The sequence below is a fragment of the Hyla sarda genome, unplaced genomic scaffold (genome assembly GCF_029499605.1).
Source record: "Hyla sarda isolate aHylSar1 unplaced genomic scaffold, aHylSar1.hap1 scaffold_301, whole genome shotgun sequence".
Taxonomy (NCBI): domain Eukaryota; kingdom Metazoa; phylum Chordata; class Amphibia; order Anura; family Hylidae; genus Hyla; species Hyla sarda.
This window is the reverse complement of record NW_026609727.1, coordinates 74135-92715: the sequence shown is the minus strand read 5'-3', so window position 1 is coordinate 92715 and position 18581 is coordinate 74135. Positions and strand designations below refer to the sequence as shown.

General features: G+C 52.9%; 1 protein-coding gene across 1 annotated transcript in view; it reads right to left on the bottom strand.

Annotated features, from left to right (window-relative positions):
* PRDM2 (PR/SET domain 2) overlaps positions 1–18581 on the bottom strand; it is a 169026-nt gene that overhangs the window by 111109 nt on the left and 39336 nt on the right. The window contains exon 4 of the mRNA XM_056553416.1: positions 5978–6130. Within this exon, the coding sequence (XP_056409391.1) occupies positions 5978–6130 (153 nt within the window). The remainder of the gene's footprint in view (positions 1–5977; positions 6131–18581) is intronic.

The following is an 18581-nucleotide window of genomic DNA, read 5'->3' as shown; positions in this document are numbered from 1 at the left end:
TATACCCCCCCCCCCCCGGCCATTGTCACCTAACCCGGCTGACACCATGATATATGTCCCCCCAGGACCTCACTATATACCCCCCCCCCCCCCCGTCCATTGTCCCCTAACCCGGCTGACACCATGATATACTCCACCTCAGGACCTCAATATATCCCCCCAGGACCTCACTATATCCCCCCCAGTACCTCACTATATCCCCCCCAGGACCTCACTATATACCCCCCCGGCCATTGTCACCTAACGCTGCTGACACCATGATATATGTCCCCCCAGTACCTCACTATATCCCCCCAGGACCTAACTATATCCCCCCCAGAACCTCACTAAACCCCCCCCCCCTGTCCATTGTCACCTAACCCGGCGGACACCATGATATACTCCACCTCAGGACCTCACTATATCCCCCAAGGACCTCACTATATACCCCCCCCCCCCCAGCCATTGTCATATAACCCGGCTGACACCATGATATATGTCCCCCCAGTACCTCACTATATCCCCTCCCCCCAGGACCTCACTATATCCCCCCCCCCCCCGACCAATGTCACCTAACCCGGCTGACACCATGATATACTCCACCTTAGGACCTCACTATATCCCCCCAGGACCTCACTATATCCCCCCAGGACCTCGCTATATCCCCCCCAGGACCTCACTATATCCCCCCCAGTACCTCACTATATCCCCCCAGGACCTCACTATATCCCCCCCCAGTACCTCACTATATCCCCCCCCAGGACCTCACTATATCCCCCCCCCCAGGACCTCACTATATCCCCCCCCCCCCCAGGACTTCACTATATCCCCCCCAGCCGTTGTCACCTAACCCGGCTGACACCATGATATACTCCACCTCAGGACCTCACTATATTCCCCCCAGGACCTCACTATATACCCCCCCCCCCCTCAGCCATTGTCACCTAACCCGGTTGACACCATGATATATGTCCCCCCAGTACCTCACTAGATCCCCCCAGGACCTCACTAGATCCCTCCAAGACCTCACTATATCCCCCCAGGACCTCACTATATCCCCCCCGCCCCCGTCCGTTGTCACCTAACCCGGTGGACATCATGATATAGTCCACCTCAGGACCTTACTATATCCCCCCAGGACCTCACTATATAACCCCCCCCCCCCCCCCCCCCGGCCATTGTCACCTCACCCGGCTGACACCATGATATACTTTGCCTCAGGACCTCACTATATCCCCCCAGGACCTCACTATATCCCCCCCCCTCCATTGTCACCTAACCCGGCTGACACCATGATATATGTCCCCTCAGTACCTCCCTATATCCCCTCCCCCCAGGACCTCACTATATCCCCCCAGGACCTCACTATATCCCCTCCCCCCAGGACCTCACTATATCCCCCCAGGACCTCACTATATCCCCTCAGGACCTCACTATATCCCTCCCAGTACCTCACGATATCCCCCCCCCCCCCCCCGTCCATTGTCACCTAACCTGGCGGACACCATGATATACTCCACCTCAGGACCTCACTATATCCCCCCCCAGGACCTCACTATTTAAACCCCCCCCCCCCCCCATATCTCAGCTACCAGCAACTCTAGGGCTTTGACAATTTGGTAAGAAGAATATCTACATTTCATACAATAATAAACTTATGAATTCAGATATTCATAGTTGCCCAATAAGACAAGAAAAAAAGGAGAATAACTGATCCTATAACAACGTATAGTGCCCACTGTACAGTGTGTTATTCAGCATTACAAAAATGTGTGAGGTATTGTAGCTCAGTTCTATGGAAGTAAATGGAGACAATGTGTAATACCACACACTACCTGAGCACAGGGGTGGTGCTGTCTTTTAAAGAAATTAGCTCTGTTCTGTTGCTGGATACATTTAAGAGCCATGGAGCCATGAAACCAGAACCTCAAAAGGAAGAGTTCCCCATCTGCAGACGGCTGTTCTTTCCCCTCGTCAGTACAGAGCAGGGGGCTGGCAGGCTGAAAGGCCTTTGTTGTGGGACTAGGGTTAAGGTTTCTCCTTGAGTAGGGCCAGGTGTTGATTTTCAGGGCCGCTGCTTCCAGTAGGTGGCACCAGTAGGTAGATCTCCTCCTTCTGGGGGAGGATAATTTGCATATCTATTCCCAATCAGCATTGCATGGCTTATAAGACTTAATATGCATTTTGGTGATCTCCTCAAGGTGAAACGTTACCCCATCCTTCCCAAGCAAAAAAAGACATAGAAGTAGCCGGAGTCTGTCCTCAAAATATTCCAGATTATCAGATGTTATAGAAAAATATTGCACACAAAACAGAAGTTCTGTGCTAGAAATAATGATGAGACTTCTATAATATTGGATGTATAACCAATAATTGTTGGGTATTAGATTTCTAGAATATTGGATGTATAACAAATAATTGTTGGGTATTAGACTTCTAGAATATTGGATATATAATAAATAATTGTTGGGTATTAGACTTCTAGAATATTGGATGTATAATAGATAATTGTTGGGTATTAGACTTCTAGAATATTGGATGTATAATAGATAATTGTTGGGTATTAGATTTCTAGAATATTGGATGTATAATAAATAATTGTTGGGTATTATAGAATATTGGATGTATAATAAATAATTGTTGGGTATTAGACTTCTAGAATATTGGATGTATAATAAATAATTGTTGGGTACCGTATTATAGAATATTGGATGTATAATAAATAATTGTTGGGTATTAGACTTCTAGAATATTGGATGTATAACAAATAATTGTTGGGTATTAGATTTCTAGAATATTGGATGTATAACAAATAATTGTTGGGTATTAGACTTCTAGAATATTGTATATATAATAAATAATTGTTGGGTATTAGACTTCTAGAATATTGGATGTATAATAAATAATTGTTGGGTATTAGACTTCTAGAATATTGGATGTATAATAAATAATTGTTGGGTACCGTATTATAGAATATTGGATGTATAATAAATAATTGTTGGGTATTAGACTTCTAGAATATTGGATGTATAACAAATAATTGTTGGGTATTAGATTTCTAGAATATTGGATGTATAACAAATAATTGTTGGGTATTAGACTTCTAGAATATTGTATATATAATAAATAATTGTTGGGTATTAGACTTCTAGAATATTGGATGTATAATAAATAATTGTTTGGTATTAGACTTCTAGAATATTGGATGTATAACAAATAATTGTTGGGTATTAGATTTCTAGAATATTGGATGTATAACAAATAATTGTTGGGTATTAGACTTCTAGAATATTGGATATATAATAAATAATTGTTGGGTATTAGACTTCTAGAATATTGGATGTACAATAAATAATTGTTGGGTATTATAGAATATTGGATGTATAATAAATAATTGTTGGGTATTATAGAATATTGGATGTATAACAAATAATTGTTGGGTATTAGACTTCTAGAATATTGGATGTATAACAAATAATTGTTGGGTATTAGACTTCTAGAATATTGGATGTATAATAAATAATTGTTGGGTATTAGATTTCTAGAATATTGGATGTATACTAAATAATTGTTGGGTATTATAGAATATTGGATGTATAATAAATAATTGTTGGGTATTAGACTTCTAGAATATTGGATATATAATAAATAATTGTTGGGTATTAGATTTCTAGAATATTGGATGTATACTAAATAATTGTTGGGTATTATAGAATATTGGATGTATAATAAATAATTGTTGGGTATTAGACTTCTAGAATATTGGATGTATAACAAATAATTGTTGGGTATTATAGAATATTGGATGTATAATAAATAATTGTTGGGTATTATAGAATATTGGATGTATAATAAATAATTGTTGGGTATTAGACTTCTAGAATATTGGATGTATAATAAATAATTGTTGGGTATTATAGAATATTGGATGTATAATAAATAATTGTTGGGTATTATAGAATATTGGATGTATAACAAATAATTGTTGGGTATTAGATTTCTAGAATATTGGATGTATAACAAATAATTGTTGGGTATTAGACTTCTAGAATATTGGATGTATAACAAATAATTGTTGGGTATTAGACTTCTAGAATATTGGATGTATAATAAATAATTGTTTCTCTGTTATTCAGATCTACAGATTATTTTCTGACAAATAACCAGAGAGTTTTATCTAGACAGAAGAAAAGACATGGGTAGGAATATTCTGCACATTTTTTCTTTTACATGAATTATTAATTTACTTAGGATTCTCAAAGACCCCACCCCCTTTTTTTAAAAATATATTGTTAAAAAATTCCCGCGCCACTTTTTTGATTTTCCACGCCAAATAGTTACTATTCTGTGCCACTTTTGCCGAGCTATGAGCCAAAATTGCAAACCCGGGGAAAAACAGGCAGGGCAAGCTAGGGGAAGAAAATACGAAAATGCAAAAATAAAAATAGCCTGGTCTGAAAAGTCAAAATGGGCTTGGTCCTTGAGGGGTTAAAAAAATTATATGGGTGTGCAGGTGACAAAATAAAAGCTTTAAGACTTTGAGAATGAGTACTCCAAAAAAGAATATTCTACAATTAATAAAAAATAAAAAAAATTGGTCATTAAGGGCAAAATGTTATGAGTAATTAAAGGGGTATTCCAGGCAAAACCTTTTTTTATATAGATCAACTGGCTCCGGAAAGTTAAACAGATTTGTAAATTACTTCTATTAAAAAATCTTAGCTAATAACTAATAACTAATAACTATTGGAAGGATTAAGATTTTTTAATAGAAGTAATTTACAAATCTGTTTAACTTTCCGGAGCCAGTTGATCTATATAAAAAAAAGTTTTGGCCTGGAATACCCCTTTAAGGGGTTAAACTGCTATTAATAGTTATATACAGCTATACATTGTTTGTCTACGCTTTTAACATAACATTTAGTGCAAAAAAATTTACATGATATTTTTCAAGTAAATTGTCTACACAGCCCTTGAAAATACATACCGCGTTTCTCCGAAAATAGGACCGGCCGCAGCGATGTCCCGCCTCTACCGATGATAGGCTGATGTAATGAGCCGGCCTGCTTCTTACATCACAGTGGGCTCAGCCTATCATCGGCCGAGGCGGGACATCGCTGCGGCCGGTGATAGGCTGAAGGCTCTGTGACGTTCCCATCCCCAGGACTGAGGACAGTGAGGTTGGTTCCTTAGCAGCGGGGGAACGGAGGACGAAGGTAATTTAAAGTTTGTTTTTTAATATTTGCAGCCCGGGCATTGTCTAGGTCAGTGGTCTTCAACCTGCGGACCTCCAGATGTTGCAAACATTTGCAACATCTGGATGCCCGCAGGTTGGAGACCACTGGTCTAGGTCTTATTTTCGGGGTAGGGTTTAGATTGCAGCCAGCTAGGGCCTATTTTTGGGGTAGGGTGTATTTTCGGGGAAACACGGTAGTAAATTCTCAAATTACGTTGACAGGCCCACTTTAGCAGTTTTGACGTGAACCGTGCAGAAAACCAACGTACACAGTTATGAATATCCTCCTCATGGAGTACGGCAGGGGGGTAGAGAATAACCGGCTGAGGCGAGGACCCAAAGTCACAGTCTCAGGCGCTCAGGTTGTGTTCGCAGCTCTCCCTGGGTCCTCATCTGGCTCCCGGTTGGGAAATGGTTATAGAGCAATGTCTGCCGATGGAGCTGTGGGAGACCTCACAGGAGATGGTGTATTTTTTTGCCATTTCTGGTGGGTTCTCGTGACGATCCGGTTAGGAACAACTGGCGGACCTGATAAAATAATGCGGCAGGACATATACGGCCCGTGGGCCAAATGATCCCTACCATTACTCTACATAATTGCTTTCAGTTGTGATATGGTGGAATCAACAGGCTGTCACCCCCTAAAACCCTAAACTTAAATGTTTTTGGTCTTTGCTCTAGAGAGGGGAGGCCATGGAGGCCAGCCGAGCCAAAAAGAATTGATAATGCAGTTTAAGACCCAGTCCTGCTAACAAATCCTACCTTGAGGGTTTTATAGTATATAGCTCTGTTAATCTCCAGGGGGCAGAGGTTTTGCTCCTTTGCTGAGCGCGCCCAGTTCACATACCGCAGCCAGTTGCCTTTCTGTGGATCTGTGGCATCAACGCACATCCAGCCCAGGTTCGGGTAATACACCTAAGCAAAAAAGAGAAGACATCAATGACTGATGTAACAAAACCGAAAACAGAGGAAATCGAAGGCCAAGAAAACGTTCAGCTGGTGATAACATGTAGCATGGGTCTGAAAACTGTGCAGATGGCAGCTTTAAAAGTGGCACAAGCAAACATAAGAACTATATATAACTATACAAGGACTGTCCAGAACCACGCAGGAAATTACAAGCAAGTTCAAGTTCTATCCAACAGAAGGACTAACAGGTCCAGGTCCTTACAGGTCATTCTAGTTAATGGAGCCGGTTGAAATTTGAAATAAAGATGGTGTATTTCTTGTTCATATTTTCTAACCCTTCATAACACCTTTGGGCTCTTCTCCAGTGGGAATACCAGTTCTTGAATGGTCAGTCTCAGAATATGTTTGGAAACGGACCAAATGCAGTCACCAGTAGACTACACTCGTCCCATTAAAGCCAATGGGCCTACCAGGAGTACACCATGGTGAATGTCAGCATTCCGCTTTATCAGATTCTCAAGCATGATGGCTGTGAATGGCCCCCTAGGCAGATTTTCTGCTATGGATTCCAGGAAAGCTGGGTGCTGTGGCTTGTAAGGCCCCATATTTGGTGAGAAGTTGCAGCATATATGGACCTTTTCAGGTGACATTTGCTGTTACCCGTCCTGATCACGGGTGATCTGTCAGTAAATTGATCAGTCAAGGTGGATTGTTACGTCTGTTAGTTAAATGTTATCCACGCTTAAATATTAAGATAAATGTTATCCACGCTTAAATATTAAGATAAATGTTATCCACGCTTAAATATTAAGATAAATGTTATCCACGCTTAAATATTAAGATAAATGTTATCCACGCTTAAATATTAAGATAAATGTTATCCACGCTTAAATATTAAGATAAATGTTATCCACGCTTAAATATTAAGATAAATGTTATCCACGCTTAAATATTAAGATAAATGTTATCCACGCTTAAATATTAAGATAAATGTTATCCACGCTTAAATATTAAGATAAATGTTATCCACGCTTAAATAACAATTTGCTAATATTACTTCTATAGTTTGATGCAGATGTTTAAGCCAAAATTGGGAGTAGATAAAAAAACAAGAGAAGCAGAATCTTTCATTTATACAATTACGATCTACTCCTGACACGTATCATAAAAGGCTTGTGTAAGAGCCCCTCAATGTGTATAGTGACCTGTCATTGGGTCCTCCTGGGGTGCTGCAGAATTCCCACAGTCCACATGGTGGCTAGAAAAAAAATGATTGAACTTGCATTCTAGCAGACATGCCACATGCTAGGTACGTCTGTCAGAAGTATCGCAAAACAGTTCCTTCCAGGATGGAACCTTTGAAATCAACCTTGGTTGGATGACAAATGCTTTGTTTAATGCTGCTTGAACATATACATGAGAAGGTTACTGCTTGTGGGGAACCTGTGTTTTGTTTTTTTTTGCTACATGAGCAGATACGTTTATATGGGAGTATATCTGTTGGGGGGGGGGGGGTTAATTATAGGGTGTATATGCAATGCCAGAAAGTTATTATTGCTGGAAGGGATGAGTTCTGATCCCCAAATGTGACTACTGCTGGAGGGGGGGGGGGGTGAGATGTGAGCCCTGAATGTGATTACTGCTGGGGGGGGGGGGGGGTGAGATGAGATGTAAACCTGAATGTGATTACTGCTGGGGGGGGGGGGGGGATGACATGTGAGCCCTGAATGTGATTACTGATGGGGGGGTGAGATGAGATGCGAGCCCTGAATGTGATTACTGTTGGTGGGGGGGGGGGGAGGAAATGTAAACCCTGAATTTCATTACTGCTGGGGGATGAGATGAGGTGTAAGCCCTGAATGTGATTTCTGCTGGTGGGGGGGGGGGGGGGGGGAGTTAGATGTAAACCCTGAATGTAATTACTGCTGGGGGGGAGGGGATGAGATGTGAGCCCTGAATGTGATTACTGATTGGGGGGGGGACATGGGTTGAGATGAGATGTTAGCCTTGAATGTGATTACTGCTGGGGGGGATGAAATGTAAACCTTGAATGTGATTACTGCTGGGGGGGGGGATGAGATGTGAGCCCCTGAATATGATTACTGCTGGGGATGAGATGAGATGTGAGCCCTGAGTGTGATTACTGCTGGGGGGGGGGGGGGGATGAGATGAGATGTGAGCCCTGAATGTGATTACTGGTGGGGGGGGATGAGATGTGAGCCCTGATTGTGATTACTGCTGGGGAGGGGGTGAGATGTAAACCCTGCATGTGATTACTGCTGGGGGGGGGGGATTGAGATGAGATGTTAGCCCTGAATGTGATTACTGCTGCCCAAAACAGGACAATTCTTTATTCTGACCATGTTCAAGATGTCATTATGTCTCAACTAGAAGAGCTGATGTCAGACAAAAGGCATTAATGACCCCAACAATGATGGCAATTAGGGCCCCATATATGGTGGTTAAAGAGGTTTCCTTGGATTTATTGATATAGGCCATAAAATAAGAGTCCATTCCCCAGGACCCTCACAAATCCACAGTCAGAGCAGATATGTGAGGACCCCTGTACAGAGATGGAAACTCATTCATTTACCAGACTGTTAGAAATCAAATTTCCCTAAAATTAAATTTTGGCAGAGCACCTCTTTAAGCATAAAAGTCAAAGTAACAATATATATTACAGTAACTCTAAAAGATCCCTCCGGTTTTGTTTAAAGTCTCGGTGGGAAATGTGTTTTGAGAAATATTCATAAAGTTACAAGAAAATTCATTGAAAAAGACTTAAACATAAGCAAGCGATGCAGCCAGGCAATGGGTGAAGGCAGCAGAAGTGCGGAGCGCAGGACATTACCAGAACCAATCCACCTTAAAGGGCTTTACTTAGGAGTGCGTCCATGTCTGTAGACCACATCTCCAGAGTGATATTACCAAACTAGAAAAAGAAAGAAGAGCAGCTGGATGGAACACGTATGAAAAGTTCTCAAACCCTAAAACAATCACCAGATGACCATTAACTTGTGACTACAGGGGACGACCGCAACCTTGTCTTAAACACCATTAAAGGCATTTTTAGGGTTACAAAAAGGGTCGATTAATCCACAGTTCTACTCAGTGATTGACAGCCTTCCTTTTACATATGTGCCGTCAGTCCCTAATCAGGACCGCCCACTGGACTCCTAAGCTCAGAATAAGCAGAGGTTTAGATGAATAAAATCCTGCTTTCCCATTGTGACAGGTCCCCCTGGAACTATTTGCATATAGTCAGGTTCCTAACTTCAGTCCCATAGAAATACCAAAGTGTCAGGATGGAACTATAGGGGGTGTTTCCAACCAGTGTGCCTCCAGCTGCTGCAAACAAAGCTTTTGGCTGTCCGGGCATGCTGGGAATTGTAGTTTTGTGACAGCTGTGGGCACCCGGGTTGGGATACACAAATATCGGAAGTGCAGTTGTACCCAGGCCCTGAAAACTGAAGGTCCCCAATAAGAGGACACCCACTATAAATGAGCGGATCCATTATGACATCATTCATAAACAACGTTCTGAGGTCATCAATTCCCCTGCACACAGATACAATAACTATTTGGTTTTGGTTACTGCTAAAATTAAGGACCCCTTCTAACTAAAATGGGTGAATTGTACCTGAGTTTTATTATCCCACCTGGTTTTATTAAATTAACCCTTCATAGTGGTGACAAGGTGATGTTAGTGATCTCATTGCTGCTAATGGGGGGGGGAGGAGGGTCACACAAGGGGGGAGGAGGGTCACACAGGGGAGGAGGAGGGTCAGCACAGGGGGAGGAGGATCAGCACAGGGGAGGAGGAGGGTCAGCAGAGGGGAGAAGGAGGATCAGCACACGGGAGGAGGAGGATCACATAAGGGAGGAGGAGGATCACATAAGGGAGGAGGAGGGTCAGCACAGGAGAGGAGGAGGATAAGCACAGGGAGGAGGGTCACACGGGAGGAGGAGGAGGGGTCAGCACAGGGGACTAGGATCAGCACAGGGGAGGAGTAGGAGGATCAGCACAGGGGAGGAGGAGGAGGATCAGCACAGGGGAGGGGGAGGATCAGCACAGGGGGGGGATCAGCACAGGGGAGGAGGAGGGTCAGCACAGGGGAGGAGGAGGGTCAGCACAGGGGGAGGAGGATCAGCACAGGGGAGGAGGAGGAGGGTCAGCACAGGGGAGGAGGAGGATCACACAGGGGAGGAGGAGGATCAGCACAGGGGAGGAGGAGGGTCACACAGGGGGGGGAGGAGGGTCGAACAGGGGGGAGGAGGTTCACACAGGGGAGGAGGAGGGTCAGCACAGGAGGAGGATCAGCACAGGGGAGGGAGGAGGGTCAGCACAGGGGGAGGAGGATCAGCACAGGGGAGGAGGAGGATCAGCACGGGGAGGAGGATCAGCAGAGGGGAGGAGGAGGGTCAGCAGAGGGGAGGAGGAGGGTCAGCAGCGGGAAGGAGGAGGATCAGCACAAGGGAGGAGGAGGATCAGCACAAGGGAGGAGGAGGATCAGCACAGGGGAGGAGGAGGAGGGTCAGCACAGGCAAGGAGGAGGATCAGCACAGGAGAAGAGGAGGATCAGCACAGGGGAGGAGGGTCACAGTGGAGGAGGATCAGCACAGGAGGAGGAGGAGGAGGGCCAGCACAGGGGAGGAGGAGGATCACACAGGGGAGGAGGAGGATCAGCACAGGGAAGGAGGAGGATCAGCACAGGGGGAGGAGGATCGCACAGGGGGGGGAGGAGGGTCGCACAGGGGGGGAGGAGGGTCGCACAGGGGGGGGAGGAGGGTCACACAGGGGAGGAGGAGGGTCAGCACAGGGGGAGGAGGATCAGCACAGGGGAGGAGGAGGGTCAGCACAGGGGGAGGAGGATCAGCACAGGGGAGGAGGAGGAGGGTCAGCACAGGGGAGGAGGAGGATCACACAGGGAAGGAGGAGGATCACACAGGGAAGGAGGAGGATCAGCACAGGGGAGGAGGAGGGTCACACAGGGGGGGGGAGGAGGGTCGAACAGGGGGGAGGAGGTTCACACAGGGGAGGAGGAGGGTCAGCACAGGGGGAGGAGGATCAGCACAGGGGAGGAGGAGGGTCAGCACGGGGAGGAGGATCAGCAGAGGGGAGGAGGAGGGTCAGCAGAGGGAGGAGGAGGGTCAGCAGAGGGGAGGAGGAGGGGAGGAGGAGGGTCAGCAGAGGGGAGGAGGAGGGTCAGCAGCAGGAAGGAGGAGGATCAGCACAAGGGAGGAGGAGGATCAGCACAGGGGAGGAGGAGGATCACACAGGGGGGGAGGAAGGTCGCACAGGGGGGGAGGAGGGTCGCACAGGGGGGGAGGAGGGTCGCACAGGGGGGGGAGGAGGGTCACACAGGGGAGGAGGAGGGTCAGCACAGGGGAGGAGGAGGGTCAGCACAGGGGGAGGAGGATCAGCACAGGGAGGAGGAGGAGGGTCAGCACAGGGGAGGAGGAGGATCACACAGGGGAGGAGGAGGATCAGCACAGGGGAGGAGGAGGGTCACACAGGGGGGGGGAGGAGGGTCGAACAGGGGGGAGGAGGTTCACACAGGGGAGGAGGAGAGTCAGCACAGGAGGAGGATCAGCACAGGGGAGGAGGAGGGTCAGCACAGGGGGAGGAGGATCAGCACAGGGGAGGAGGAGGATCAGCACAAGGGAGGAGGAGGATCAGCACAGGGGAGGAGGAGGAGGGTCAGCACAGGCAAGGAGGAGGATCAGCACAGGAGAAGAGGAGGATCAGCACAGGGGAGGAGGGTCACAGTGGAGGAGGATCAGCACAGGGGAGGAGGAGGAGGGCCAGCACAGGGGAGGAGGAGGATCACACAGGGGAGGAGGAGGATCAGCACAGGGAAGGAGGAGGATCAGCACAGGGGGAGGAGGATCGCACAGGGGGGGAGGAGGGTCGCACAGGGGGGGAGGAGGGTCGCACAGGGGGGGCAGGAGGGTCACACAGGGGAGGAGGAGGGTCAGCACAGGGGGAGGAGGATCAGCACAGGGAGGAGGAGGGTCAGCACAGGGGGAGGAGGATCAGCACAGGGGAGGAGGAGGAGGGTCAGCACAGGGGAGGAGGAGGATCACACAGGGAAGGAGGAGGATCACACAGGGAAGGAGGAGGATCAGCACAGGGGAGGAGGAGGGTCACACAGGGGGGGGGGGGGGTCGAACAGGGGGGGAGGAGGTTCACACAGGGGAGGAGGAGGGTCAGCACAGGGGGAGGAGGATCAGCACAGGGGAGGAGGAGGGTCAGCACAGGGGGAGGAGGATCAGCACAGGGGAGGAGGAGGATCAGCACGGGGAGGAGGATCAGCAGAGGGGAGGAGGAGGGTCAGCAGAGGGGAGGAGGAGGGTCAGCAGCAGGAAGGAGGAGGATCAGCACAAGGGAGGAGGAGGATCAGCACAGGGGAGGAGGAGGATCACACAGGGGGGGGAGGAAGGTCGCACAGGGGGGGAGGAGGGTCGCACAGGGGGGGAGGAGGGTCGCACGGGGGGGGAGGAGGGTCACACAGGGGAGGAGGAGGGTCAGCACAGGGGGAGGAGGATCAGCACAGGGGAGGAGGAGGGTCAGCACAGGGGGAGGAGGATCAGCACAGGGGAGGAGGAGGAGGGTCAGCACAGGGGAGGAGGAGGATCACACAGGGAAGGAGGAGGATCAGCACAGGGGAGGAGGAGGGTCGCACAGGGGGGGGAGGTTCACACAGGGAGGAGGAGGTCAGCACAGGGGAGGAGGATCAGCACAGGGGAGGAGGAGGGTCAGCACAGGGGGAGGAGGATCAGCACAGGGGAGGAGGAGGGTCAGCAGAGGGGAGAAGGAGGATCAGCACACGGGAGGAGGAGGATCACATAAGGGAGGAGGAGGATCACATAAGGGAGGAGGAGGGTCAGCACAGGAGAGGAGGAGGATAAGCACAGGGGAGGAGGGTCACACGGAGGAGGAGGAGGGTCAGCACAGGGACTAGGATCAGCACAGGGGAGGAGTAGGAGGATCAGCACAGGGGAGGAGGAGGAGGATCAGCACAGGGGAGGGGGAGGATCAGCACAGGGGGGGGATCAGCACAGGGGAGGAGGAGGGTCAGCACAGGGGAGGAGGAGGGTCAGCACAGGGGGAGGAGGATCAGCACAGGGGAGGAGGAGGAGGGTCAGCACAGGGGAGGAGGAGGATCACACAGGGGAGGAGGAGGATCAGCACAGGGGAGGAGGAGGGTCACACAGGGGGGGGAGGAGGGTCGAACAGGGGGGAGGAGGTTCACACAGGGGAGGAGGAGGGTCAGCACAGGAGGAGGATCAGCACAGGGGAGGAGGAGGGTCAGCACAGGGGGAGGAGGATCAGCACAGGGGAGGAGGAGGATCAGCACGGGGAGGAGGATCAGCAGAGGGGAGGAGGAGGGTCAGCAGAGGGGAGGAGGAGGGTCAGCAGCGGGAAGGAGGAGGATCAGCACAAGGGAGGAGGAGGATCAGCACAGGGGAGGAGGAGGATCACACAGGGGGGGGAGGAAGGTCGCACAGGGGGGGAGGAGGGTCGCACAGGGGGGGAGGAGGGTCGCACGGGGGGGGAGGAGGGTCACACAGGGGAGGAGGAGGGTCAGCACAGGGGGAGGAGGATCAGCACAGGGGAGGAGGAGGGTCAGCACAGGGGGAGAGGATCAGCACAGGGGAGGAGGAGGAGGGTCAGCACAGGGGAGGAGGAGGATCACACAGGGAAGGAGGAGGATCAGCACAGGGAGGAGGAGGGTCGCACAGGGGGGGGAGGTTCACACAGGGGAGGAGGAGGGTCAGCACAGGGGAGGAGGATCAGCACAGGGGAGGAGGAGGGTCAGCACAGGGGGAGGAGGATCAGCACAGGGGAGGAGGAGGGTCAGCAGAGGGGAGAAGGAGGATCAGCACACGGGAGGAGGAGGATCACATAAGGGAGGAGGAGGATCACATAAGGGAGGAGGAGGGTCAGCACAGGAGAGGAGGAGGATAAGCACAGGGGAGGAGGGTCACACGGGAGGAGGAGGAGGGTCAGCACAGGGGACTAGGATCAGCACAGGGGAGGAGTAGGAGGATCAGCACAGGGGAGGAGGAGGAGGATCAGCACAGGGGAGGGGGAGGATCAGCACAGGGGGGGGATCAGCACAGGGGAGGAGGAGGGTCAGCACAGGGGAGGAGGAGGGTCAGCACAGGGGGAGGAGGATCAGCACAGGGGAGAGGAGGAGGGTCAGCACAGGGGAGGAGGAGGATCACACAGGGAGGAGGAGGATCAGCACAGGGGAGGAGGAGGGTCACACAGGGGGGGAGGAGGGTCGAACAGGGGGGAGGAGGTTCACACAGGGGGAGGAGGAGGGTCAGCACAGGAGGAGGATCAGCACAGGGAGGAGGAGGGTCAGCACAGGGGAGGAGGATCAGCACAGGGGAGGAGGAGGATCAGCACGGGGAGGAGGATCAGCAGAGGGGAGGAGGAGGGTCAGCAGAGGGGAGGAGGAGGGTCAGCAGCGGGAAGGAGGAGGATCAGCACAAGGGAGGAGGAGGATCAGCACAAGGGAGGAGGAGGATCAGCACAGGGGAGGAGGAGGAGGGTCAGCACAGGCAAGGAGGAGGATCAGCACAGGAGAAGAGGAGGATCAGCACAGGGGAGGAGGGTCACAGTGGAGGAGGATCAGCACAGGGGAGGAGGAGGAGGGCCAGCACAGGGGAGGAGGAGGATCACACAGGGGAGGAGGAGGATCAGCACAGGGAAGGAGGAGGATCAGCACAGGGGGAGGAGGATCGCACAGCGGGGGGAGGAGGGTCGCACAGGGGGGGAGGAGGGTCGCACAGGGGGGGGGAGGAGGGTCACACAGGGGAGGAGGAGGGTCAGCACAGGGGGAGGAGGATCAGCACAGGGGAGGAGGAGGGTCAGCACAGGGGGAGGAGGATCAGCACAGGGGAGGAGGAGGAGGGTCAGCACAGGGGAGGAGGAGGATCACACAGGGAAGGAGGAGGATCACACAGGGAAGGAGGAGGATCAGCACAGGGGAGGAGGAGGGTCACACAGGGGGGGGGAGGAGGGTCGAACAGGGGGGAGGAGGTTCACACAGGGGAGGAGGAGGGTCAGCACAGGGGGAGGAGGATCAGCACAGGGGAGGAGGAGGGTCAGCACAGGGGGAGGAGGATCAGCACAGGGGAGGAGGAGGATCAGCACGGGGAGGAGGATCAGCAGAGGGGAGGAGGAGGGTCAGCAGAGGGGAGGAGGAGGGTCAGCAGAGGGGAGGAGGAGGGGAGGAGGAGGGTCAGCAGAGGGGAGGAGGAGGGTCAGCAGCAGGAAGGAGGAGGATCAGCACAAGGGAGGAGGAGGATCAGCACAGGGGAGGAGGAGGATCACACAGGGGGGGGAGGAAGGTCGCACAGGGGGGGAGGAGGGTCGCACAGGGGGGGAGGAGGGTCGCACAGGGGGGGGAGGAGGGTCACACAGGGGAGGAGGAGGGTCAGCACAGGGGAGGAGGAGGGTCAGCACAGGGGGAGGAGGATCAGCACAGGGGAGGAGGAGGAGGGTCAGCACAGGGGAGGAGGAGGATCACACAGGGGAGGAGGAGGATCAGCACAGGGGAGGAGGAGGGTCACACAGGGGGGGGGAGGAGGGTCGAACAGGGGGGAGGAGGTTCACACAGGGGAGGAGGAGAGTCAGCACAGGAGGAGGATCAGCACAGGGGAGGAGGAGGGTCAGCACAGGGGGAGGAGGATCAGCACAGGGGAGGAGGAGGATCAGCACAAGGGAGGAGGAGGATCAGCACAGGGGAGGAGGAGGAGGGTCAGCACAGGCAAGGAGGAGGATCAGCACAGGAGAAGAGGAGGATCAGCACAGGGGAGGAGGGTCACAGTGGAGGAGGATCAGCACAGGGGAGGAGGAGGAGGGCCAGCACAGGGGAGGAGGAGGATCACACAGGGGAGGAGGAGGATCAGCACAGGGAAGGAGGAGGATCAGCACAGGGGGAGGAGGATCGCACAGGGGGGGAGGAGGGTCGCACAGGGGGGGAGGAGGGTCGCACAGGGGGGGCAGGAGGGTCACACAGGGGAGGAGGAGGGTCAGCACAGGGGGAGGAGGATCAGCACAGGGAGGAGGAGGGTCAGCACAGGGGGAGGAGGATCAGCACAGGGGAGGAGGAGGAGGGTCAGCACAGGGGAGGAGGAGGATCACACAGGGAAGGAGGAGGATCACACAGGGAAGGAGGAGGATCAGCACGGGGAGGAGGAGGGTCACACAGGGGGGGGGGGGGGGGTCGAACAGGGGGGGAGGAGGTTCACACAGGGGAGGAGGAGGGTCAGCACAGGGGGAGGAGGATCAGCACAGGGGAGGAGGAGGGTCAGCACAGGGGGAGGAGGATCAGCACAGGGGAGGAGGAGGATCAGCACGGGGAGGAGGATCAGCAGAGGGGAGGAGGAGGGTCGCACAGGGGGGGGAGGTTCACACAGGGGAGGAGGAGGGTCAGCACAGGGGAGGAGGATCAGCACAGGGGAGGAGGAGGGTCAGCACAGGGGGAGGAGGATCAGCACAGGGGAGGAGGAGGATCAGCACGGGGAGGAGGATCAGCAGAGGGGAGGAGGAGGGTCAGCAGAGGGGAGGAGGAGGGGAGGAGGAGGGTCAGCAGCGGGAAGGAGGAGGATCAGCACAAGGGAGGAGGAGGATCAGCACAAGGGAGGAGGAGGATCAGCACAGGGGAGGAGGAGGATCACACAGGGGAGGAGGAGGAGGGTCAGCACAGGGGAGGAGGAGGATCACACAGGGAAGGAGGAGGATCAGCACAGGGGAGGAGGAGGGTCGCACAGGGGGGGGAGGAGGGTCGCACAGGGGGGGGAGGAGGGTCGCACAGGGGGGGGAGGGTCGAACAGGGGGGGAGGAGGGTCGCACAGGGGGGGAGGAGGGTCACACAGGGGAGGAGGAGGGTCAGTAGAGGGGGAGGAGGATCAGCACAGGGGAGGAGGAGGGTCAGCACAGGGGGAGGAGGATCAGCACAGGGGGAGGAGGATCAGCACAGGGGGAGGAGGATCAGCACAGGGGGAGGAGGATCAGCACAGGGGGAGGAGGAGGATCAGCACAGGTGAGGAGGATCAGCACAGGTGAGGAGGATCAGCAGAGGGGAGGAGGATCAGCAGAGGGGAGGAGGATCAGCAGAGGGGAGGAGGATCAGCAGAGGGGAGGAGGATCAGCAGAGGGGAGGAGGAGGATCAGCAGAGGGGAGGAGGAGGATCAGCACAGGGGAGGAGGAGGATCAGCACAGGGGAGGAGGAGGATCACACAGGGGAGGAGGAGGATCACACAGGGGAGGAGGAGGATCAGCACAGGGGAGGAGGAGGGTCAGCACAGGGGAGGAGGAGGAGGGTCAGCATAGGGGAGGAGGATCAGCACAGGGGAGGAGCAGCAGAGGGGAGAAGGAGGGTCAGCACAGGGGAGGAGGAGGATCAGCACAGGGGAGGAGGATCACACGGGAGGAGGATCAGCACAGGGGAGGAGGAGGGTCAGCACAGAGGAGGAGGAGGAGGGTCAGCAGAGGGGAGGAGAAGGGTCAGCAGAGGGGAGAAGGAGGGTAACACAAGGGGGAGGAGGGTCACACAGGGGAGGAGGAGGGTCAGCACATGGGGAGGAGGATCAGCACAGGGGAGGAGGAGGGTCAGCACAGGGGGAGGAGGATCAGCACAGGGGGGAGGAGGAGGGTCAGCACAGGGGGAGGAGGATCAGCACAGGGGGGGAGATGGAGGGTCAGCACAGGGGGAGGAGGATCAGCACAGGGGGGAGGAGGATCAGCACAGGGGGGGAGGAGGATCAGCACATGGGGGAGGAGGAGGATCAGCACAGGGGGAGGAGGAGGATCAGCACAGGTGAGGAGGATCAGCACAGGTGAGGAGGATCAGCAGAGGGGAGGATGATCAGCAGAGGGGAGGAGGAGGATCAGCACAGGGGAGGAGGAGGATCACATAAGGGAGGAGGAGGGTCAGCACAGGAGAGGAGGAGGATAAGCACAGGGGAGGAGGGTCACACGGGAGGAGGAGGAGGGTCAGCACAGGGGACTAGGATCAGCACAGGGGAGGAGTAGGAGGATCAGCACAGGGGAGGAGGAGGAGGATCAGCACAGGGGAGGGGGAGGATCAGCACAGGGGGGGGATCAGCACAGGGGGGGGAGGATCAGCACAGGGGAGGAGGATCAGCACAGGGGAGGAGGATCAGCACAGGGTAGGAGGAGGATCAGCACAGGGGAGGAGGAGGTTCACATAGGGGAGGAGGAGGATCAGCACAGGAGAAGAGGAGGATAAGCACAGGGGAGGAGGGTCACAGTGGAGGAGGATCAGCACAGGGGAGGAGGAGGAGGGTCAGCACAGGGGAGGAGGAGGATCACACAGGGGAGGAGGAGGATCAGCACAGGGAAGGAGGAGGATCAGCACAGGGGGAGGAGGGTCGCACAGGGGGGAGGAGGGTCGCACAGGGGGGGAGGAGGGT